This window comes from Podarcis gaigeae, assembly GCF_964106915.1.
Source record: "Podarcis gaigeae genome assembly, chromosome: 10".
Taxonomy (NCBI): domain Eukaryota; kingdom Metazoa; phylum Chordata; class Lepidosauria; order Squamata; family Lacertidae; genus Podarcis; species Podarcis gaigeae.
Window position 1 is genome coordinate 6,553,160 of NC_139686.1, and position 24,062 is coordinate 6,577,221.

The following is a 24,062-nucleotide window of genomic DNA, read 5'->3' on the forward strand; positions in this document are numbered from 1 at the left end:
TTGTAGGCCCTGCGGAAAGATGTCAAGTCCCGCAGGGCCCTAGTCTCTTGTGACAGAGTGTTCCACCAGATTGGATCCGCAGCCAAAAAAGCCCTGGCTCTAGTTGAGGAACATACACACAGGATTGCCAAGACTGCACACAATTTTCTATGACTACCCCAACTACAAGGATTGCTTATCATTCCATGTTTCCATCTAGCAAGTAGTTTAGGGGTCCGCTATTTTATCTAATAGGACTGATCTGGGAGGTGGGCCATTCCTTTCTTGACAGCTCAAAACGCTTTTACAATAACCTGTCCTGACAAACAGAGGAATCATTCATTCTGGCAAAGTGAAGGGGGTGGTGGGGGGTGGAAATTAAGTCATTTGCACTGGTTGTCACCAGCGATTTCAATCATTTTGTTACATGAAAGAATGGCAGCGCCTCTTGAAAAACTGACTCCTGCAAATCAATGCATGCAAATGACAAGAGCTCAGGAACAGGAAACAGGACTTGAGGTGCTCCTGAAGCATAATGCTTTGTAGCAAATCAAGGCCCATTGTGAAAGGCCACGGACCACTTCCTGATTGAACAGAATGTCAGGGGAGACTTTTGTTATGGTTTAATCGCAGTGGGAAGAAAACCGGTTTGGGGTTTCAGATTCTGGCTTGCTTGCAGTGCAACATGAAGTGTGTGTGTTTTTAAAAGTATAACGTGTCATCTTGTACATGCACACAAACTGTTCTCTGGAATCCCCCCTGACACAGTTCTGAAACTCACAACAAGAGAAAGCCAGCATTTGAGAAGGAAGTTGTACTATAGATGAGAGAGCTCTCGGCTACAGCTCTGATAACAGAAAATCTAGATTCATATAATATTCCAGCAGTCTCCATACATTCTGGAGCAAAAAGCAAAGTACCCCCTCTGCAACCCCCTGGATCCTGTTCCCTTCGCTTTAACACATTTCTTATGTAGAAGACCAACTATCCATCCATCCATCCATCCATCCATCCATCCATCCATCTTCACTGACAACAGCAACATGCACCTCAGTACCCAAATACCAGTGTTTGGGTCCAGGGGCTTCTGGAAAGATTTGGGCTGGGTGAATACTGCAACAGCACTCTGACATCTATTGTAGCTTCCCAGAGTTTTCCAAGCCCAAATCAAGTTGCCATTTTTAACTTACAAAGCTCTGTAAGGCTGGTGGTGATGAGAAGCAAGATTTTTCAAGTGTGGCACCCTAACTTTGGTGCTTTCTTGCCAGACTAATCACCTGATGACATCTTTATTCTCTTTCTGGTGCCAGATGAAAACCTTTCTGTCCACCCCAGGCCTTTTAGTCTTTCAGCTCTTCAGCTGATGACTTTCTGCCTCTGCTCCGTACTGGTTTTAATTGACTGCAACAGTTTGCTTGTTTATTTTTTTATTGATTTTTAATTTTATTTTATTGTAAGCTGCTCTGAGACCCCAATCTGCTTTGGATCTGCTCCGTGTTGTTCAGCTTTGGGTGGGAAAATAGAAATCACATCTCCTCCTTTTTCTGCTGGGCAATCAGTTGGAAAACTAAGCTCATGAGGGAGGGAGGAAATCTGCTAAAGTTTAGAGATGTAGGCCCAGGTGCTACCACATTAATTTATTTTACCTTTTCAAAAAAGAAAAATACTAGAAAAGTCACACTTTCCCCCTCCCCTCATGAAGTAAAAAGAGAGCAATAGGATTTTTAATTGTTTATTGGGGGCGGGGGGGGGGGGCGGAAAGAACAATTGAGAAATCAGCAGGCAGCCCCAATAGTCTAATTCCTCCGCTTATATACCTGCTCTCACAGCTGGAACTCAGAGAAGAAGGTTGACCCCTGTTGAAGAACTCTATTTACTTTAATATCCCCTTTCCCAAATCACTGTGATTGGAGTGGCCTAATAAAATACAGTGGTACCTCAGGTTAAGTACTTAATTCGTTCTGGAGGTCCTGAAACTGTTCTTAACCTGAAGCGCCATTTTAGCTAATGGGGCCTCCTGCTGCTGCCGCGCCGCCAGAGACCGATTTCTGTTCTCATCCTGAAGCAAAGTTCTTAACCTGAAGCACTATTTCTGGGTTAGCGGAGTCTGTAACCTGAAGCATATGTAACCTGAAGCATATGTAACCTGAGGTACCGCTGTAATGTGCTGTCATTAAAAGCTAGACCTGCCTATCAAAACAATCCCCACCCTTTCCCTCTTGAAAAAGAATTAGTTTCAGTCAGCTGGATTTTGCAACGGGGGGGGGGGGGGAGAGAAAGAAATGCAGCGGAGGTAGGAGGAGAAAGGCCATTTTTTAAAACGTTTTTGTAAAAACCAAGGTCATGGAGTGACTGAAAAGCTTAGGAGGTCTCTCATCTGCCTTGAGAAACCTGGTGCAAACTGACTTAGGAACAGTGAGATAATTATTCAAAAAAGACTCTTGTTAGTCAAGGCACACATAGAGCCAATACATACCCCTAACAAATAATGAATGAACAGCTTACATTCTGGCAAGCCCCTCTATGTCTCCACTTAATTTCCTAATTTCGGGTGTTCTCTCCCGTTCTGTTGCATCCATATGCCCATGGGAAGTACAGCAGCAGCCCTCAATTGCTTCCTGCAACTATGAAAAGCTGCATCCTCAAAGAATCACCCAAACCTAAACCTCTTCCAAAGACTGCTGGTGCTGTTGATTCCAGTACCCACCAACCCAATGACATGTTCCAGGAACACCTCTCTTTTCCAGCCAACTCCTCAGCTCTACCATTAAAATAGCTGAAAGGGGTGGTATTCAATGCTAGTCTTCATCACGGTAGACCCACTGAAGTTAAAGAGAACCAGGCAGAAGGCCTTTTCAGTAGTAGTGCCCACCCTGTGGATCACCATCCTATCAGATGTCAAACAGATACACAGCTATATGTCCTTTAGAACAATGTTTCCCAACCTTTGGTCTCTAGCTGTCTTCAGACTACCATTCCCATCACCCCTGACCACTGGTCTTGATAGTTAGGGGTGATGGGAGTTGTAGTCCAAAAAGAGCTGTAGACCAAAGGTTGGGAAACACTGCTTTAGAAGACATCTGAAGGCAGTCCTGTATGGAAAGCTTTTAATGTTTTATTTTCTTTTTATATTTTGCTGGAAGCCACCTAGAGTAGCTGGGGCAACCCAGTCAGATAGGCAAAGAAGAAGAAGAAGGGGCTGTGACTAACTTAGTTTCATTAACTGCAGTAAGTCTACTCTCAGTAGGAATGAGTTGAATACTACCCATTGGTCTACATAATTGGTATGCATACCAAAGCCACAAATTCCTTTCTCTTGGAGCGGGGAGGGTCTCTGACTTGTGTGGTTAACACTGCTATAGTTTTTATGAGGAAAGGTAATCACAACTGCTTTGCGGAGGGGACTGGAAAGCAATGTATCCGCAAGCAGGATTTTGCTGAGAAACTTTTGTTATTATTATATAGGTAGGGCCTGCAACGAATGGCTAGGATGCCAGCCACATCCTCTTTCAGAATACGCCATTCTAGTCCTTCTCTCCTCCCCTTCAATTTCCCACTCCCCTTCCATCAGGCTTTCATGACCACTGAGCACATTCTGCCCTCATTAATCTGTTTTGGGTTCCCCCTTCCCCTGCTTAGGTTGCTTCCACCTAACTTTGCTTTGGTACTTCCGAGATTCTCCCGAGCTGGCGGAAACTTTTCTCTTGTGTGGGGGCTTATGTCATTTTGGCTACATAAGGATTAACACTCAGAGAACTAAGTTCACTATTTGTATATAGGATTTCATCCTGTCCTTCCTCTAGGGAGCTCAGGGCAGTGTACATGGTCCCCACTTCTATCCCCACCCTGTGAGAAAAAGAAAGGGGCTGCTCCCAAGGTCACCTTTGTGCCAAGGTGTGGATATGCACCAGGGTTCTCAACCTGTGGGTCCCCAGATGTTGTTGGACTACAATTCCCATCATCCCTGAGCTCTGGCCTTGCTAGCTAGGGGTGATGGGAGTTGTAGTTCAACATCTGGGGACTCACAGGTTGAGAAAGGCTGTCCTAGTACAACACATGGAATGACTACATCATGTTGGCTCTCTCTCCTGCAGAATGTGTGTGTGTGTGTGTGTGTGTGTGTGTGTGTGAGAGAGAGAGAGAGAGAGAGAGAGAGAGACACTCTCCAGGTGTTGCAGGAGGCAGATAAAATGTTTACAACAGAGAAAGCTGTTCCCCTTCCAGCACTGAGAGTAGGAGCCCATAAATCTCTGCAGCTAAGTACAGCAGGTTGAAACGTTTAAGGTGAGGGAGAGAGGAAGAGCAGCTGAGCCGGAAAGGCACAAGGATCTCATTTGAGATGAGTGGCGATAAGGCAGGCCAGGGTGGCGGCCCCCATCCGTTCAGTAAACACTAATGATTGGGCGAGTGCCGACTGTCACTGGTGATAAAGAGCCGGCTAAACACTCTATTAGTTTTTCATTTTGCGAATTAATGTTCTTTATGGCGTGTGTACACTCGTCGGCTAATGAATTGTCTCGTTAGAACTGCCTGGGGTGCTCCTCAGCCGCCTCTGCTGGAAGGCATAAATTTCACAAGGAAATTAGCACTTTTTAAAAAGGCAATAACTCCTCGAAAAAGTGGTTTGCTTTCTGCCCGTTTGTGCATATATACAGCCCAAAGAAAGGGTTTATTGCTAGGGAGTGGGGTAAGGAGAAGAAGAGTAAAGTTCGAAAAGGAGAGAGAGAGAGAGAGAGAGAGAGAGAGAGAGAGAGAGAAAGGAACAGGACTCATATCAATCTGTATATTGTGAACTAAGGTTGGAAAAACAGAATGGTTCCCTAGACAGGCTTGAAATACAAATGAATCCAGGAAGGAAGGAAGGAAGGAAGGAAGGAAGGAAGGAAGGAAGGAAGAATACCTTATTAATTATTATTATTTATACTCTGTCCATCTGACTTGGATTTCCCCAGCCACTCTGGGCGGCTCCCAACAGAACACCAACAATAATAAAAAAGCAACAACATCAAACATAAAAAACTTCCCTAAGCAGGGCTGCCTTCGGATGTCTTCTGAAAGTCAGATACAGTGGTACCTCGGGTTAAGAACTTAATTCGTTCTGGAGGTCTGTTCTTAACCTGAAACTATTCTTAACCTGATGCACCAATTTAGCTAATGGGGCCTCCTGCGGCTGCGCCACCGGAGCCCGATTTCTGTTCTCATCCTGAAGCAAAGTTCTTAACCCAAGGTACTATTTCTGGGTTAGCGGAGTCTGTAACCTGAAGCATATGTAACCTGAGGTACCACTGTAGTTGTTTATTTCATTGACATCTGAAAGGAGGGTGTTCCACAGGGCGGGCGCCACTACCGAGAGTCAAGGGAACCAATGCATAGGAATAGCTACTCGTATCCTGCTTTGAAATCCGGAGAGTTGCATGGGAGTGTAGAATCATATGATTCTATGACACTAAGGCATAAGAACATCAGAAGGGACCTGCAGCTGGATCAGGGCAAAGGCCCATCTCACAGTGGCCAACTAGCTGCCTCCAGGAAGGCTGCTAGTAGAACCCAAACGCAGTAGCTATCAACCCACTTGTTATTCACATAAACTGATACTTTCTCAGACAGCGGAAGTAGAACAAGTTCATCCTGGCTAGTAGCTATCAACAGTCTTATTCTCTACTAATCCTTATCCCTGTCTTAAGTTTGTAAATTGACACCAATTTTAACGTGGGTGCTCTAAGCGTCTAAGTTGCAGCTGCAGTCTCTCAAGTTGGAGATGACTTTGTTTAACCCCTTACCTTGTTTCACTTACTATGAAGTCCCCACTGAGAGGGGACTTTGCTCCCTTTCTCTCCCTCATTAGATCTTTTATTAATACATAATTTGGTTTAGAGCCAGAATTACAAATTCTTTAGTGTCTGCCTGACCTCAGACAGCAGTAGCCAGTCTTAATGAATGTTGGTGTTTCATTACTGCAATAAATGTAGATTTTAAGAGAAGTTTTATGCGTCTCCCTGCCGCACCGCGATGTAAGTCGGCTATTAGTATTTTAAACGAATACATTTCAAGTGCTTTTCTTTTCCATGGACACCACGGACTGACCCAGAGCTCTCACAGGCAGACGATAAATCTTACAAGTATCTCCCAAATATATGTTCAGTTTACTTGGACCTCCATATTTGGCTAAAAGCCATGAGCAACTTCACCCAGCTCCTCTCCATTTTAACTGGCTATCCTGGAGGGCCAAACTACACATTGTCATAAATATATGGCTGACACCGACCCACAAATGCTATGTCTCCTGAGAAATGCTTATAGACTACCTTGTTGCGATCAGCTTTCTCTCCTCACCCCCAGTTCCACTTCAGAGGCTGCCTCTTGTGGGGACTCAGCTGGGAGAGAAAACTGTTGAACACAATGGCATCAAACTGTGCATTTTCTTCACTCGAATGTTACCAAGGGGATGGCAGAGGTGCTTACGGTGACATCTGATTTGGCCCAGAATCATACCAAGGGAATGGCCTTTCCCTGCTTGATCTTTTGATGTAGCGTCACATGATGAAGATCGCATCTGATGTGAGTCTTGTGGGACAAATGCCCTGCTTGCCCTGACACACCACAGCCTCAAAAGCCTGAGGCCGCCCAGCACTTTGAAGACTTATCTGCTGGGAGTCCCGTGGGGCCTTTTCTGCGGTGGCTCCCATCTGTGGAATGCTCTCTCCAAGGAGGCTTATCTGACACTTTCATTATATATCTTTAGGTACCAGGCAAAAATGCTCCCTTTTAACCAGGTCGTTGGCTGATTGACATCTGATACCCTTTCAAATTTGTTGTGGAATGGGGGGGTTATTGGGTTGTTGTTGTTGTGTTGTTGTTGTTATGTATTCTGTGTTTTTTACACTGTAATTTTATGTTGTGAATTGCCTTGAGATTTACAGGTATAGAGTGGTATGCAAAATAAATACAGTGGTACCTCGGGTTAAGAACTTAATTCATTCTGGAGGTCCATTCTTAACCTGAAACTGTTCCTAACCTGAGGTACCACTTTAGCTAATGGGGCCTCCCGCTGCCACTGTTCTCATCCTGAAGCAAAGTTCTTAACTATTTCTGAGTTAGCAGAGTCTGTAACCTGAAGCATCTGTAACCTGAAACGTCTGTAACCCAAGATACCACTGTAAAGAAATAGGTAGGTAGGTAGGTAGGTAGGGCAGGGCAAGAATAGCAAGGCTTTGAGTTGCATTGCCACCAGGCAGGAAACTGAAAATGCTTAGCACTGTTCCACTTGCACCTTTCTTCCTTCAGGTCCAACTGTTCACACTGGATTCAGTGCAATCTGGACTCGGAGACTGCTGGCCCTTAAATGCCATGAGCAGGCTAGTCTTGCCTTCTACGTTCTTGGGACAGTGACTAAAGAAGCCAAACCGTATCCTGTTCCAGCCTGGCTTGGTGCTGAACCTGCAGAGATCCTACCAAGGACACTGGGCAGAGAACGTTCCTCTCTATTTTTTCTTCCCTCAGCAACGGTCCAACTTCTTAGTGGGCCTTAGAAAAAAGATTGATGCAGAGGTTATTAGCAGCCGGAGCCCTCCTGAACCTCTGCATCAAATATTTAACAGCCAGAGAATTAGAAAGCAGCTCTCCAGCCTCCAGTGCGCAGAGTTGATAGCCTTCCTTCCCAGACACTGCACATCTTGCTCTCTTGGAGATTGATCTTGTGTCCTGGGATCAACGCTCGCGCTTGAGGTTATGATTACGCTAATTGCTCCTTGTCCTACTTTCCTCCCCGCCCTTCAACCTCCTAACCCTCCATATACGTGGAGAACTATCACATATGCAACTGAGTTGGTGGTGTAATCAAAACTCTGGCTGCAGAAACTGTGCGGCTGGACTTCAGGGTGACAGGTTTGCGAACTATAGAGTGTGGTGCGGCAAGGGAGAAATGATACCTTATTTTTTTCTCAGCAGTTAATTCCGGCTCATGCAGAGACTCCATAAACACTTTCTAAGTTCTCTAAAGCTTGGTCCGTTCCTGAGTGAACCGTCGGCCCCTTTCCATGACCCAGAAGCAACCTACCAGGTGCTTTTCTTGTGCCATGTTTATTTTATTTATCAAACGTGTGATTCCCAAAGAATTTCAAGGCACAGCACAGTAAGTTCAGAATAAAACAGCTCAAGAAGTACATTCAGCAATGAAAGGCACCATTGGCACATAGCACAACATAGGCGAGATCTTCTAAGTTTGCATGGGAAGGAGCGGTCTACATTTGGCACATACAATTTACTACTACTGCTACTCCTAAGCACTTCTATAACATTTTATAGTGTTGATCCAGCTAGCTCACAATATTGTCTACAAGAATTGGCTCAGTTCTCCAGGGTTTAAGACAAGGACCATTCTTAACCCTACCTGGAGACACCAAAGATTGAACCTGAGATCCTTGCCAGGCAAAGCACATCCTTCGAACACTGAGTTATGGCCCATTTGAGCTCAAAATTGTCAGGATTGTTAACAACAGCAGCAACAACAACAACAGTATTAAATTGCACTAATTTGTTGCCTTTTTCACAAAAAGTGACTCAACATGATTTACAAAACAGTATAAAAGCAGTATGAAACTAGAACACAACAATCTAAAAACACACCCATACTTATACAAAAGGAGGTCTAACCCAGGGGTCAGCAAACTTTTTCAGCAGGGGGCTGGTCCACTGTCCCTCAGACCTTGTGGGGGGCCGGACTATATTTTTGGGAAAAAATAATAATGAAGAAATTCCTATGCCCCACAAATAACCCAGAGATGCATTTTAAATAAAAGAACACATTCTACTCATATAAAAACATGCTGATTCCTGGACTGACCGCGGGCCAGATTTAGAAGGCAATTGGGCCTAATCTAGCCCCCGGGCCTTAGTTTGCCTACTCATGGTCTAACCTCTCCCAACTGGGAGAAGCCACAAACATGCTTCTCCTATTTATCATTTTATTTGGATTTTCCATTGTGTTAATAATGGCGTGGGTCTTTTTTTGCAAGCCTCTTTGAGAATTTTTATCACACCCAAAGGACCTAACCTGCATTTAGCAAAGGCAGCCGGAAGGAAACTGGTGTTTGTGTGTAACAGGGAGCTGGCACCTACGGCTTGAGCTCTCCCCATCCCCTGAAAACTGGCCGCTTTCCAGAGCTTGTGTTTTGATATCATTGCATTGTGCATTTCTCTGTCCTGCCAACATCAGTCTGTGCAGCAGAAAGAGGAACACAGGAATCTGCATAAAGCTGGGTCTTAGCATTGTACATAATGGCTGGTAGCAGTTCTCTACTGAAATCAGTTCTCTACTGATTTCAGGCAGGGGAATTCCCATCCCTTCCTAGAGAGGCCAGGGATTGAACCTTGGACCTTCTGCATTCAAAGCAGGTGTCCTTCCACTGAGCTAAGGAAGCTGCCTTATATGCTCTACCACCCAACGATGGCCTTTTCACAACATGTGGAAACTAGCTGCGTTTTACAAAAGGGACTGGAGAGAACTGGACATGGGGATTTACTGGTGTAATAAACAAAAATCTGCCCTTATTCCCTTATGGGGAACACAAGAGTCCTTATAAAGTCCTTTGTAGGTTCTCCATCGGTTGGAGAAAATAACAGAGGCCAACCAGAGAATATTGAGAAGCAAAGCAGCTAGTAAACCTGATCTTTATTGAACTGCTGTAACAGGTTGCCCCCTTCACACTCAGGAGAAGGAGGAGGACCCAAAATCAAGGTGTGTCTGCCCTTATATAGACATTTTAAATTGCGTACCCTGGAGTCCATGACCACCCCCAGAAACATCATACATACATCACAGAAGGGGTGTAGCTCAAGACCACCCTCCAGATACATCATACCTACATCACAGAAAGGGCGGTCTACAACAGAAATCTGAGTGCATTGTTTATCTCCTGTCTGGCAGACCTGTTAATGGTCTCTTGATTGGATACCCAGGGGAGCCTGGCCAGTCTTTTCTAATGACAAATACTTAGTTCTTGAGCCAGGTCACAGGCTCACCCTATTCATACACAGACATACCTTTAAGACAGGATTTGTGAAGGAAAAGACAATGGGGAGGCTTCTCCATTTTCCTTCGACCTTGCAGAGAAATATTTGAGGTCAATTTGTGGGGGACAAAATGGTTTCAGGGGTGTTTCAGATATGTGGTTTATATATGCAGTTATGAATATTTATCTTTTATATACATATATAAGACCTTAAATTTTTTATTTCACTGGCATCCCTGAAACACCTGATTGGCTACCCAACCAGGTGGGAAACAAAACTCTGAACTAGATGGACCTTTGTTATGGTCCAGCAGGGGTCTTCCAATATTCTTATGGATCCCTGTTCTGGAGGGAGACTCATGCAGTGCATAAAAGGAAGTGCTATCCAAAAGCACACGTCCTCTGGTCGATGGGGTCATGAAGAGTAGGACACGACTAAACAACATCAACATCCAAAAGCAACATCTCTCATTATACTTTCTTGTCAGGGACTGGCAGGCTGTTGGCGAGTGTGCACCAGGGGCAGGGGGGCTGGAGTCTGACTCAGAGCAGTGGTTTGTGGGGGCCTGTATCAGCCAGGAGGCAAGATTCAGGCAGGGGAAGCTTCAGAGTTGGAGGATGGAAGTGAAGGGCTTTCCCACCCTCTCCTTTCCACTGACTCACAGAACCAGGAAGGGACTGAAAAAGGATGAACAGAAGAAGTTTCCACGCAGGCACAGTCTCCGGCTGCATGCATGCAGACCACTGGGGGGAGGTACATTAACTGGTGGAGGGGGAGTGGTCCCCTGTTACAGCAACTGTTCCATACAGTGCTGACCTGGGAATAGCAGCCTAGTTGTTAGACTGGTGTGCGTAGATTTCCAGAGCTGTAGAAGCAATTGTTAAACGTTATCTTGGACAATAAATACTTAACTATCTGCCGTGTGCATTCTTTTGGCAGAGAAGCACCCCTGACAATTATCTACTGATAAGGAGCCTCTGCTACAAAAAAAGAAGAATATTAATTCAGCCAGATGAGGTAAAAGTAGGACTCAAAGCAAACTCTTAAAAAGCTAACAGCTCTGGGTGTGCTCCTCTTTCAGATAACACACTCACAAGATGATCAGTGCTTATTAATGCAGAGGCAATCAACATAATCAGGGCCTTGATTGCACAAGGATGGGAAGGAAGATGGTTTCTTGGTTAAAAGACGAATCCACCAGCTGAAGAACCATCTCCCCCTTTAGCTGATGTAGGGCTGAGTTTGGGTGGAAAGGACTGTACTATTAAATCTCTTAAAAAAAAATAATAATACAGTGGAAGAACATTTACCCAAAGTGGGGCACCTGGCTTTGCAGATTCTTGTTGGTGGTTTGCAATATAAAATCTGATATCAGAGAATATAAAAAAGAGAATTGAGGATCAGTGTCCACGAACATTCCTAACACAGCCTAAATCATGAATTAATCACCACCACCACCACCACCACTCTTGGTGAATTTAGCTGTGCTGGTTTAAATCTTGATATCAGTGCCTCAACATTCACATAATGGGCTTAGAAATCCCAGAAGGTAGGAAAATCATAATGAACGGAGACTTAAACAAACATAAACATATTCCAGGGTGATCTGCATGCACACACAAAGCATGTTAATGCCACACACTGCCCCTTCTTTAGAAATGTCAGGAGTCTGAAGATAGAATTGGGAACTTCTGGATCTATGCTCTGCTGCATGAAGCATTCCTGGGCCTAAGATGTCCTCCTGACTCCACAGTGGCTCCCTCTAGTTCTAGCAGCAACAGAAGCTCCTGAGTCTGGCTTAGGTTTTGATCAGGCAGCAGTCAGCCTTGTGTCCCTGCCCACTTGCCTATCTCCAGCTCCCCAGACTGCTTATGGCCCTGAACACAATGTGAAGGTACAAGATAGCATCTTGAAGCGTTTTAGGGTTGCACTTTGGATTCTCTAGCACGGAAGCACACCATGGTAAAGGAGCAGTTGTGGACAGGTGCTAAGTAGCTCCTGCCCAGCTGCCCACTGGAAAAATGGCTGTGCGAGGAAAGGGAAAGGGTCACTACAGCCAACTCATCATGTTTCTTGTAGGGACTTATTCTCCACACACAGCCTGAACTTTCGCACAAGCCCTTCTTTCCCAGATCTTCAGAAAACGAACCTCCGCTCAAAAACAGGAATTCTAGAAAAGGTAAGCTTTCAGGTAGCCAGCCAACCAATATTAAATACCAATAAATATTCAAGGTTTATTAACCTGAAGCAACCTGTAATCCTCCCTAAATAGGGACAGGAGACAGAGACAACACTCCTAATGAGCGATTATGCTGGGCACAAATAAATCTTTGGGTATACACAGGATTATGCATATCAACATGCCATGCGAAGCAACCGTCCCAACCCTGCTCCTGACGGTTTCTCTGGGGAGAAAAGGCAATTCTGTTCTTGTGCAATTCTCTGCATTAACTGGCTGCTCAAATTTACTAAAGGATAATTTTAAATCTAGTGTCCCAGGCCCCAAAAGAAGAGATGCAAGAGGTCTGTGAGATAAAGAGTCAAAATCTGATTCTCCTTTAAAGATGATGAGTTGTGTCTCTGTATGCCATGTGGTGTGTCTGTGTGTCTCTGGTGTTGAGCCTCCGAGGTTGCCTGCTGCATCTCTGCATTTTAGGGCTACAGATCTGGAGGAAGAGCACTGCAGAAGAGCATCTCTTACAGAAACATATGGCAATTCCTATCTCCGCATGCTTTTCTAATACCTTTCCACCATGCTGCCAGTTTTAATTCTGGAAAAGCCTGCCTCAGTGACTAGAAATCTGGGGAACACTGTGCTCAGCTCACACTCTTTGTGTTTGCACAGTAAGGTGCCACACCAAAATACAGTCTAGATGAAGGCCAAAGGATAGTCCAGGAGAGAAGAGATCCCCACAGTATACAGATGCAGTTCACAAGGACAATATTCTGAATGCTGTATTAGCACAGAATTCCAAAGTCTGCAGATAACATGACACACTCATAAAACAAAGAGGGAAATGCTTAAAAGCTGCTTGCATTTAGCCTAGATTTATTGAACTTTAGCTCTGATTTGCTTGCACAAAGCTTACGTGGAGGTTAGATTGTTGCACATTCAATTTCTACTCATTCTGTACTCAACCTAATTTGCTTGTGGAATGTCCACTTATTCTCCCCTCTGCCTTCAGCCTCCTGGTCTCTTATCTCCATGTCCCTTAGCTTCACTGCTCCTTGGGACCTCTTCTAAGTCTCTAGCCTGAATCTGTGAGAAGTTTTATTCCCAGCAAAAATGACAGCTTACCCTTTCCTCACAGTTGTTGGCCTGCAAGCTGCTTTGCTTCCTGAGCAACTGAACATTCGAAGAACATCACTCCTGCTCAGCCAAGTCAGTAGCAAAGGTGTCTCCGCCATAAACTCAATACACTTCAGCTCTTTGACATAGTTTTTGTTTTCAAATATCACCACCAGACCCAAGTTCTCAGGAAGTGGTGAATGCAAAATTGAAATCAATGAATGAAAAAGAATTTGCTTGAGCACTCTGGTGAGTTTAGCTACATGCTGCAACCTTAGCATCCAAACAGTTATTGCTAAGAGTAAAGTTTGCATTCTTTGCGGGCGGGGGAAGAGAAGGAAGAGGAAGAGGAAAAACAAACCAGGAGAAGACAAAAATGACTGTGTCATATCTGACTGGTTTGGAAAATACAAAAATCCAATTCTGAAGAAGCACAGATAAGGGGAGAGCTGTGGAAGTGCCATCAGCTTAGCAAACACTAAATAATGAACGAGGGAGAGACTGTGGGGTGTGATAAAACACTCCATTAGCTGGGCTGGTTTTAAATGAGTGATAATTGTGGCAGAGACACAGAAAAAAAGGTTATTGAATTTTTATCTGTAGGAAGGGGAGGCCTTTGACAGATTAACTATAAAGTCACTCAGCCCAGTTTGTATATTGTACAAATACAGTAAAAAAAAGAATAAATAAATAATAAATAATTTTTTATTTATACCCCACCCTTCCCAGTTCAGAAAACCGTGCTCAAGGCAGCTAACAACAAATTTAAAACACTTAATTGTAATACAACATAGAAGCAGCATAAAATACAGTATAAAAGCATGAATAACAATAAAATTCAAAGTTCAAAAATCAATTTGGGGGAAGTCCATCCATTAAACATTAGATAGTCACCAGGGCTAGTTGGCTGAATTAGTCCTACTTGGGCCAGCAAGGAGACCAGGGGAGAATTAGCTGTGAGATCCCAGAGCGGGTAATCTTCATAAAAGGGGAGGGGGAGGAATGAGAAGGGAAATAAAAGATCAGGCTGAATTCAAATTAAAGGCCAGGCAGAATAGCTCTGTCTTACAGGCCCGGCAAAAGGAGGTTAAATCCTGAAGGGCCCTAGTCTCACAGGACCAAGGATTCCACCAGGTCGGAGCCATCACTGAAAAGGCCCTGGCCCTGATGGAGGATAGTCTGACTTCCTTAGGGCCCGGGACCTCTAAACTATGGTTATTCATGGACCTTAAGGTCCTCTGCGGGGCAGACCAGGGGAGGCGGTCCCGTAAATACAAGGTCCCTAAGAAGAATGTCTTAACTCAAAATCCTGACCAAGCCAGGGAGACTGGAGCTGAGGAGCTCAAGGTGTTGGGAACATAGGAAGCTGCTTTGTGCTCTGTTGCACCATTGGGTCCATTTAGCTCAGTATTGTCCACACTGACTGGCAGCAGCTCTCATTCCCAGCCCTACCTGGGGATACTGGGGACTGATCCCAGGACCTTCTGCAAGGCAGATGCACTGAGCTACAACCCTTCCCTGTAGTAACAAACAAAAACAAAACCTCCCACAGTTTAAAAGGACATCAATTGTTTAATTAGTCCAGGGGTCAGCAAACTTTTTCAGCAGGGGGCCAGTCCACTGTCTGTCAGACCTTGTGGGGGGCTGGACTATATATTTTTTTTGGGGGGGATGAAGAAATTCCTATGCCCCACAAATAACCCAGAGATGCATTTTAAATAAAAGCACACATTCTACTCATGTAAAAACACCAAGCAGGCCCCACAAATAACCCAGAGATGTATTTTAAATAAAAGGACACATTCTACTCATGGAAAAACACGCTGATTCCCGGACCGTCCACAGGCTGGATTTAGAAGGCTGGATTCGGCCCCCGGGACTTAGTTTGCCTACCCATGAATTAGTCAAAGGCCTGGGAGAAGAGGGATTTATTTGTTTAGAGATAACTCACTTTGTGCCACTGGAAGGTTGGAAAAAGCTGCCTTCATACGGCTGGAGAGCCATTCCAAACTTTCGTGCATATTGGCCAAGGCCTTCAGGTCGCTGACGTCAGAGAGAATCTCTTGTGTGGGAATCAGTTTATCACCCAGGTTCCCAATGAGCACTTCGGATTCTTTGCCAAAGGCGGTTCTAGAACAAGAAAAACACATGGCATGTATAAAATTAATACAGAACTCAACAATAGTGTAAAGAAAATGACTTTCTCAGTCAGATTTGTCTGGGGGGCTTTTCCTGGTGTGGGATTTTACACGTCCAGCTGAGCCCATGCTGCTCCCACATCAGCCTGTCAGGTGCTCTTGATTCCTGAAACTGGGATAACCTGAATGTATTATTTATCAGTGCAACCAGTGACGTTACAATGGAGTTTTGAGGCTAGATCTGTAGAGAGTAAGAAAAGATCAGACACCAGGATACACTGAATGCTAGCCTCACTGAAATCCATGCTAGTCGTGATTCACTTGCCTCACTGATTTCAACAGGACTAAAGCAGAACTAAGTCTGGATCCGACTCATTTTTACTGAAGTTTAATGTATTTTAAATTATTTGATCCTACTAGAAGCAGCTCATGGCCAGACACTGAAAACAAGAATCAAAAAACAGTAGATCAAAACAAGATTGGAGTGATAGTTTTGTAGTATTGTGGCAGTGGACAAAGCTGTAGTGTAACTTTTGAATAAATGTGTTGTTTTGAAGAAGAAGAAGAAGAAGAAGAAGAAGAAGAAGAAGAAGAAGAGGAGGAGACACAACTTCATTGCAAAAATTATACCTGCAGCAAGTTAACGTGTATGTACTGTCAAGATGGAGATAGCCCCTTTTTTTGCATTATATTTCTTTTTGCATGTTATATCATTTTGAGTTGCAAAAAATAGAACAGAATAAGTGGCACAACAATGAAACAATCCATGCTTTCTTCTAAATCATGTGAAGGAGTTTGACCCATTTCAAAGCTCGACCAGGCTGGCTCCAGACTACAAGGAAGGGTGAAGAATTCCTTAACATAATTTTCCTAATGGATTCCGGTAAGTTGTAATAACAAGCCTCTCATTCATCACGAGGGATTTCTAAAACAACTTAGTAGCTCATGAACAGGCTTTTTCGGATGTCCCAGAGGGAGGGGCTGGGCGGCTGGACAGAGAGGGCTAGTAAAATTGATCACGGGGTCAGGCGGTCAAACACTGAGTCATCCACTAAAGGAACACACATTATTAAGTAACTTACAATGCCCAAAGGGAACCCTCCACAGTTCAGATCTATTTCCTGGCAACAGGCAACCCTGAAGAAATTCATCCTGCACATTCAAAGGAATTTGAGGGCTACGCATGTGTGCCCTGAAAGATAAGACAACCCAAGGCTACCTGTTGTTGCCACTATCATTTAGGATCATTTTAGGAATAATTTACCTTATGAAGTCCTCCTCTTCCTCCCTCTTTGGTCGTAATTGCTTGGGCTGGGCCATGTTGATCCAGTTTGGAAGAGACTTCAGGAGTCTGGTGATATCATCATCTTTTGCCCAAGACGCACTGATGACCAGCTTTTCATCAGATTGAACAATGCTCCTACATAAAATGGTGATGTAAGGAAGAGGTGAGGTGTATTTCCTGATTATTTGATATTCCAGCTCACATTATTAAACAAACAAACAAACAAACAAACAAACAAACAAACAAACAAACCATCACTCAAATGTGATGGGTGTCCAGGCTGTGGAATAAAGTGTGTCCCTATACCATAACAAACAGACAATTTTAATCAACTCTTTTTTATTATTATTAAAGATTTTCTTGATTTACAAAAGTATGAGCAATCTCTTTCTCTTTTTTTTCCAAGTTACATTTTTACAGGTCAGTTTCATTTGTTGAGACATTAGTGTTACATTAGGAAGAAAAGGGGCGAAAGAGGTGGAAGGGGGAAGGGGGAGTGGGACGGGGTCGGGTGGCGATGTTCCTGTTTTACTTAATATATGTTATAATCAACTCTGATCTCTGCATAACTGAAAATCAGCAGTGTTGATGAAGAATTCTTTGCAACTCAAAAGGTTGTAAAGGGTTTTAATCAACAGGTTGGTTCAGTGCGAGATACTTCTTAGTTTCTAAATTCAATCTGCCAAAAGCAAAATGACGCAGTCTGAGTTTTCAAATGCTGCAGGATCCCAGAGCTTAAATCTCCATTTCAGACTTCACTACTCTCTGGAACAATGTGCCTTCCCATTTCCTAAACTATCAACCCCTGAGCTGCATCAAAAATCAACGCAAAATTGAAAAGCAGATAAAAGTAAAAGCTGTCTTGAACAACAAATAGCCCTCCAGCTCAGACTGTAGAAAATCCAATGGTTCTGCCTAGTATTCTGTTAAAAATATCAGAAAAACATAGTTATTTTTGAAGGAAGAGAGGAATTTGGTCATTTCCCCCATTTCCTTCTCATCGAGGGCCTATTTGCTAGACTACGTTAACCAGTATGCTTTGACCACTCAAGTCTGAAATGACAACAGCAATGAGGCTGCTACTACTCTGGGGCGTTTATTTCACAGTCTAACAAATACAACTGTTTTCTTCTGAATCCTGCATCTCAGAATTATAGTCTCAGGTTCATTTTATCCTATGTGCCTCCTAGACATAAGCCCTTGCAATACTCTCTCTGTGTTTTCAAACTTTTATCTAATAATTCAAGAAGGGAGTAATGAAAAGGAGAGCCCTGGAAAGTCACCATGTCACGTAGGATGGAAGACAATAAAATAGTGATTTGTCACAGCAGTGGGGATGCCATATTTAATTCAGAACTCCACCCCAGTTTTGTCATTCCTTGCCTGTGCCACCTGGAGCAAGCTGCTCTGTTTATGTGATCAGCTGTGGCAAACCTTGGTCTGGATTGTGTGGATTGATGGGGTGGGCAAATGATCACTGCATGATGGAAGGTTGTGGTTTGGTCTCCTCAAGGATTCCAGTTTGGATGACGTAATGTAAAGGTAAAGGTAAAGGGACCCCTGACCATTAGGTCCAGTCGTGACCGACTCTGGGGTTGCGGCGCTCATCTCGCTTTACTGGCCGAGGGAGCCGGCGTACAGCTTCCGGGTCATGTGGCCAGCATGACTAAGCCGCTTCTGGCGAACTAGAGCAGCGCACAGAAACGCCGTTTACCTTCCCACCAGAGCGGTACCTATTTATCTACTTGCACTTTGATGTGCTTTCAAACTGCTAGGTTAGCAGGAGCAGGGACCGAGAAACGGGAGCTCACTCCATCACGGGGATTCAAACCGCCGACCTTCTGATCGGCAAGTCCTAGGCTCTGTGGTTTAACCCACAGCGCTACCCGCGTCCCTTGCTTCCTGCTTTGGGTGGAGATAAAAGGAACTGAACCAGGGACTGTTTGGACACACAGCAGACATTGTACCACTTAGCTAGGGTCTCCTCCTTGCAACTCCATGCTTTGGTGCATGTTATGTGTTTGGGGCCAGAGACCTGCTCTATTTGTGGATGAGCATGAATTTCTCATATTCAGACATGTTGAATCTGAAAGTGAAATCTGTCGCTGACTCCTGGGGTGCTTCTGTCACTAAATACCTGAGTCTCAATTAGCCCCAGCGGCCTCCAGATGTTCCCTAATCAAAGCCCCGGGCCACTCTGCTATTTTGTTTCCAGGGGTTATTAGCAGCCATTTGAATTTTGGAAGCAGTGCAGGTTCTGGAGCTGCTATGCCATCTCAAGCAGATGTCTTATGCACTCAACGCACTGAGCCGTGAAGGGAATCAGGCCTTTCTCTGCAATGCCCTGTCACCTGTTTGTCTGTTACGCCCCTTTCCTAGCCCCCTCCTGGGAGCCAGATACAACACAGCAACACAGATGGCTCTGTCTGTGGCCCAATGAGCCAAAAACCAATTATTAGATTGTCGTGCTGGTGGTGATGATTAACCCTATTACCAGAACAGGAAAAACTGCATAGCTCGCTGCTTTGAGATAGTGGTGGTGGGTGGATTCCGGTATCAGTTTTAAGATAACAGCTCTGTTCTTCAATGAATGCCACCTCGTCAAGTCTGTGGTTTCTCCCACCTAACCCCTTAAATGGTCCTTGTGTTTTCTCTGCCACTTCTGACAGCTCCTGGCATCCTAGGGCTGACCTCCACATCCCCTAGTTAATACTCTGCATGGACATGTAGCACATCGCCCTCGGGTAACATGGCCATTAGGACAGGGGGCACCACAGACACGGAGATGCCAGCATAAACAAACTTCATGAGCCAAACCACAAGGAGTGTCTGCTGCTTCTCCAGCCATGGGACTCCAACTGCTTTCCATGCAAATAGCTGTGCCCAGGTCACAGTTCAAAAGGGAAGTGTAGGATCAACACCTTAGCTTAAACTTAGAAGTGCATTTAACCTCTCATGAACCTGCTGAATCCTTTAACCTGCAATATGCCTTATGTACTAATCTGATGGGAAACGGGTGGCGCTGTGGGTTAAACCTGAGCCTAGGGCTTGCCGATCAGAAGGTCGGCGGTTCGAATCCCCATGATGGGGTGAGCTCCTGTTGCTCAGTCCCAGCTCCTGCCAACCTAGCAGTTCGAAAGCACGTCAAAGTACAAGTAGATAAATAGGTACCACTCCGGTGGGAAGGTAAACTGCGTTTCCATGTGCTGCTCTGGTTCGCCAGAAGCGGCTTAGTCATGCTGGCCACATGACCTGGAAGCTGTCTGTGGACAAACGTCGGCTCCCTTGGCCAATAAAGCGAGATGAGCACCGCAACCCCAGTCGGCCACGACTGTACCTAATGGTCAGGGGTCCCTTTACCCTTTACCTTTACCAAGTTGATAAATGCACTAAAACCTTTGGCAGGACTGGAGGTGTGAGTTTGAGTTCTTCATATGACCAGGAAGGCTGGGACAGCTGAGAATAATCCCTGGCCAAGCTCTTGGGAGAGCCACACTAGGATAAATGGACCCGTGGTCCAATTCAGCACGAGGCAGCTTTAAATGGCAGGAGGATGGGCTATGAATCAGAAGTGGGGAGAACAAGACTTGGCATCTCCAGTTAAAGGGTTCTGGGTAACTGGGATGGGAAACGCTAAAGACATGCAGGGCTAGATAAATAACTAGCACCATGCAGTTTCTTATACACATTCTCTCCCTCTCTCACAATGAGTTAGGAGAACATCTATGCTCTTCCAATCACATAAAGGGTATAACGACTTCTATTTGTACCTAGCATGAGTTGGTAGATCAAGTAGTGTATTTTCTGTGATTTTTTTATGTTCTCCTCTTCCTGTAATCAGGGATTGGACACTGAAATGAGAGCTGACCTAATTGTGTCACTGCAAACGCAATAAATGAAGAGTTCACTTGTAACTTCACTTGTAGGTAAACAACTTAAAGCAGGGGGACAGGTAAGTTTTGTATTAGTGGGACTGGGGGTATTAACTATGTATGTGCAAATAGGCTAGTTATTGTCTCACCTTCATCCTTGTAGCTGTACCCCTGCTTTAAGTCATTTACCTACTGTCTCTCTTGTGCATTATTTACTACAAAGGTATGCCTTAATTATGCATTACATGGATGGAGCATTGCTCCTCCTACCGCCACCATTAAACCCATCCATCACCAACAGGTCCCAGGGCACGCTACAGCAATTTAAAATTCAGTATTAAAAGCAGTCAAAACAAATTACAATACAGCGGTAGTCTGTATTTTACAATTTTAGGACGTCCTAATGGTTTTATTGCACACTGCCATGAAATCTTTTTGAATGAGTTGGCAGTGTAGAAATACACTTATAGGTAAAATAAATCTAAACTTATTCCCTTATTTGCCTTTTCCTCCTAAAGAAGAAAACCTCCAAATGCTTCAGTACGTCCTTGAAGGGAAGGACCTGAAGGGTGCTACCTGGCCCTCAAGCAAGCCTTACCTGTAGGCCACAGTGCAGGTGTCCTTGTATTCCTGGAGTTTGACACACACCATGTTGAGGAACTGGTCAGAGTAGGCGCTCAGGTCGTGCATCAAATTCATGAGGTCCTGGACGGTCTTTTCCACAATCACTGTGCTCTGCCGAAAGAAAGAAAGAAAGAAAGAAAGAAAGAAAGAAAGAAAGAAAGAAAGAAAGAAAGAAGGTTTTTTTAAAGGCTTGTCATGGTGGGCCCCTGCCAAGAAAAACATTTTTCAAGCCTTTCTAAGTTTATTTGGCACAAGCAAGCAAACCAAGAACACCATAGTTAGTCTTAATTAAATGCAAAAATTCAATACAATGGCGTAAGATTCTTGTTTTCAACTTTGGGTGCTTAGCACTTCTTCATGCAGAATATAGCTGAATTAACCAATTCACTCTCACAAGATGTACCGTAGATTCCGGCGTATAAGACGACTTTTTAACCGCGGAAAAGAGGTTTAAAAAGTCGGGGGTCGTCTTATACGCCGGGTATGGGCAGCGGCGGGCTCCACTCCGTGCCGGGAGACAGTCGCCCGGTGTGGAGCCCGCCCACTGCGGCTTTCTCCCGGCGCAGAGCTGCCCAGCATATTAGGTGACTGGGCTTATAAGACGAACCCCCAAATTGCAGCTGCCAATTTGGGGGTCATCTAATACATCCAGTCGCCTTATACACCGGAATCTACGGTGGTGATGGCCACCAATCCTCTCCTTCAGAGCAAATTTATGGAGGGTAAGGATATGGCTACTAATTATCATGGCTGTGTACAACTTCTACTGTTGGATGCAGTATGTTTCTGAATACCAGTTTCTGTGACTCACAAGTAGGGCAGGCACTCTTGGGCTAAGGTCCTGCTTGCAGGTTTCCCATAGGCATCTGGTTGGTCACTGCGAGAAAAGGTTTCTCTTTCTTTCCTAAACTAACCCATTTCCCAAAACGCACCACCCTTTCTTTGTTGGCAAAGTGCTCCAGCCCCCAATCATTTTGCTTTACTCTATATCTTTTCCAGGTAAGCAATTTTTTTTTTAGTTGGTTTCTATGAGAACCTCCACATCCCTTTCTCAATTTGTGTTGGCCCTGAAGAGCCAGTGGCTCAAGCCAAGATCCCCACAAGTCATCTCAATGCAGCTGGTTTGCTGTTACAGCATTTTGTACGCTGTCTGGGTATCTGCACACTTCTCTTTCGTGTAAGCCCTACTGATGGGTGCAGGAAAGAAAGTGAAAGGTAAAACTAGCTTCCAGAGGAGCAGTTGTGTTAGCTTCTTGCAGCAAAAACAAGAGTCTTGTGGCACCTTAAAAATTACTAACCAATTTAACACGCTGCAAAATAATATTTCGCTTCACAGAATAGCAGGATTATTTTCTGAGCCGTGCACTTAAAAGCAAGAGGCTGAAGCATCTCCCAAGCCCTGCTTTGGTTTACATATTGAATTAAAGTCCTCCATGTTGCTGATTCCATTGACTGCGACAGGTGAGGCATTCTCTCCCCGCCTCCCTTGCAAGAGAGTTGGACACTTTTTGCATTTGAAGTTGCAAAACCTCATCAGAGTCAAAGCTGGAGCCTCTCCGCTACCCTCCCCCAAGCCTGGCTTCCTTCTCAGCATCGATTTTAAGATTAAAGTACTGCAAGAAGGACCCAGATCCATAATCCTGTTCCTGCAGATTTACCGTTGAGTGACAGGAATTGATTCTGCTCTCCAAGCTGCTAAAAAGAATAAGGAAGCCTCCCCCTTGCTTAGCGCTGCAACCCGGCCCTTTGCATGTGCGGCACGTTATTCCGAGGGAAGTTTGACAGTCGTCAAAGGCACTTTGCAGAGAGTGTCCTTGGCTGGGAATATAGGGTGGTGAAAAACACTTCAGCTTTGCACATCTACTGATATTCCACAGCTGCCCTGTACAACTCATGACTTTCTGAGCTGAAGGTATCCCCTCGGTCATTGCCTCAGTCCAACTGGAGCTTGAGGAAGCTCCTGCTTTTCAGAGGCTGCCTGGGGCTGAAGGAGGTAAGGCTGGTCAAGCACCTGGCCAGCCAGAGCACTAAAAATATATATGATGGAACTGAGCCTTGGACTGAATTACAATCTGTGCATGGCAGCCCCCGGGCCAGAAGCACTAACAGATCAAACTCCTGGGTTTCAACAGGTCCTTTTGGGCATTGACTCACAGACCTTCTACTGTCCTTCAAAATGTTCCATCTTCTCTTTATCCAACTTTATGTTTGTGTGTCATGTTCAATTGTCCCTGGAGGAATATCTAGTACAGTGTTACCTTGAGTTACATACGCTTCAGGTTACAGACTCCGCTAACCTAGAAATAGTACCTCGGGTTAAGAACTCTGCTTCAGGATGAGAACAGAAATCAGGCTCCGGTGGAGCGGCAGCAGCAGGAGGCCCCATTAGCTAAAGTGGTGCTTCAGGTTAAGAACAGTTTCAGGTTGAGAATGGACCTCCAGAAACAATTAAGTTCTTAACCAAGGTACCACTGAATTGTAACAATTGCCCCAATGAAAGTCACCAGATGCTACAATAAGAGCGAGAGATGATGCGTCCGAAAACAAAAGTCTTGGGTTGCATGTGCTCTGGGCAAAAAAGAAATTAGGTTTATGCACCCGAGTACCTGCCGTTGGTTTTTTGGACTCACAGTGAAGGTAAAACTAACCAAATTTCAAGCTTCCTTGATTTCAGAAGCCCTTCAGTTGGCAACTGTCATGGATTTGAGCACACCACTGGTCAGATCTCTACTGCAGATAAAACTGACATTTTGAGTGTGACTACCCATCAGTGGCTGAGCATCTACTTTGTAAGACCAGGGTTCAACCCTGGAAGTATCTGTTTAGAAGGATCCGAAAGCAGGTTATGGGAAAGACCATCCTCT

General features: G+C 44.6%; 1 protein-coding gene across 1 annotated transcript in view; it reads right to left on the bottom strand.

Moving 5' to 3' along the window:
• Positions 1-24,062, bottom strand: part of EXOC4 (exocyst complex component 4) — a 351,415-nt gene that overhangs the window by 37,000 nt on the left and 290,353 nt on the right. Inside the window, exons 12-14 of the mRNA XM_083700107.1 lie at positions 21,173-21,309; positions 16,682-16,837; positions 15,231-15,409 (exon numbers count right to left, since the gene is read on the bottom strand). Of these exons, the coding sequence (XP_083556233.1) occupies positions 15,231-15,409; positions 16,682-16,837; positions 21,173-21,309 (472 nt within the window). The remainder of the gene's footprint in view (positions 1-15,230; positions 15,410-16,681; positions 16,838-21,172; positions 21,310-24,062) is intronic.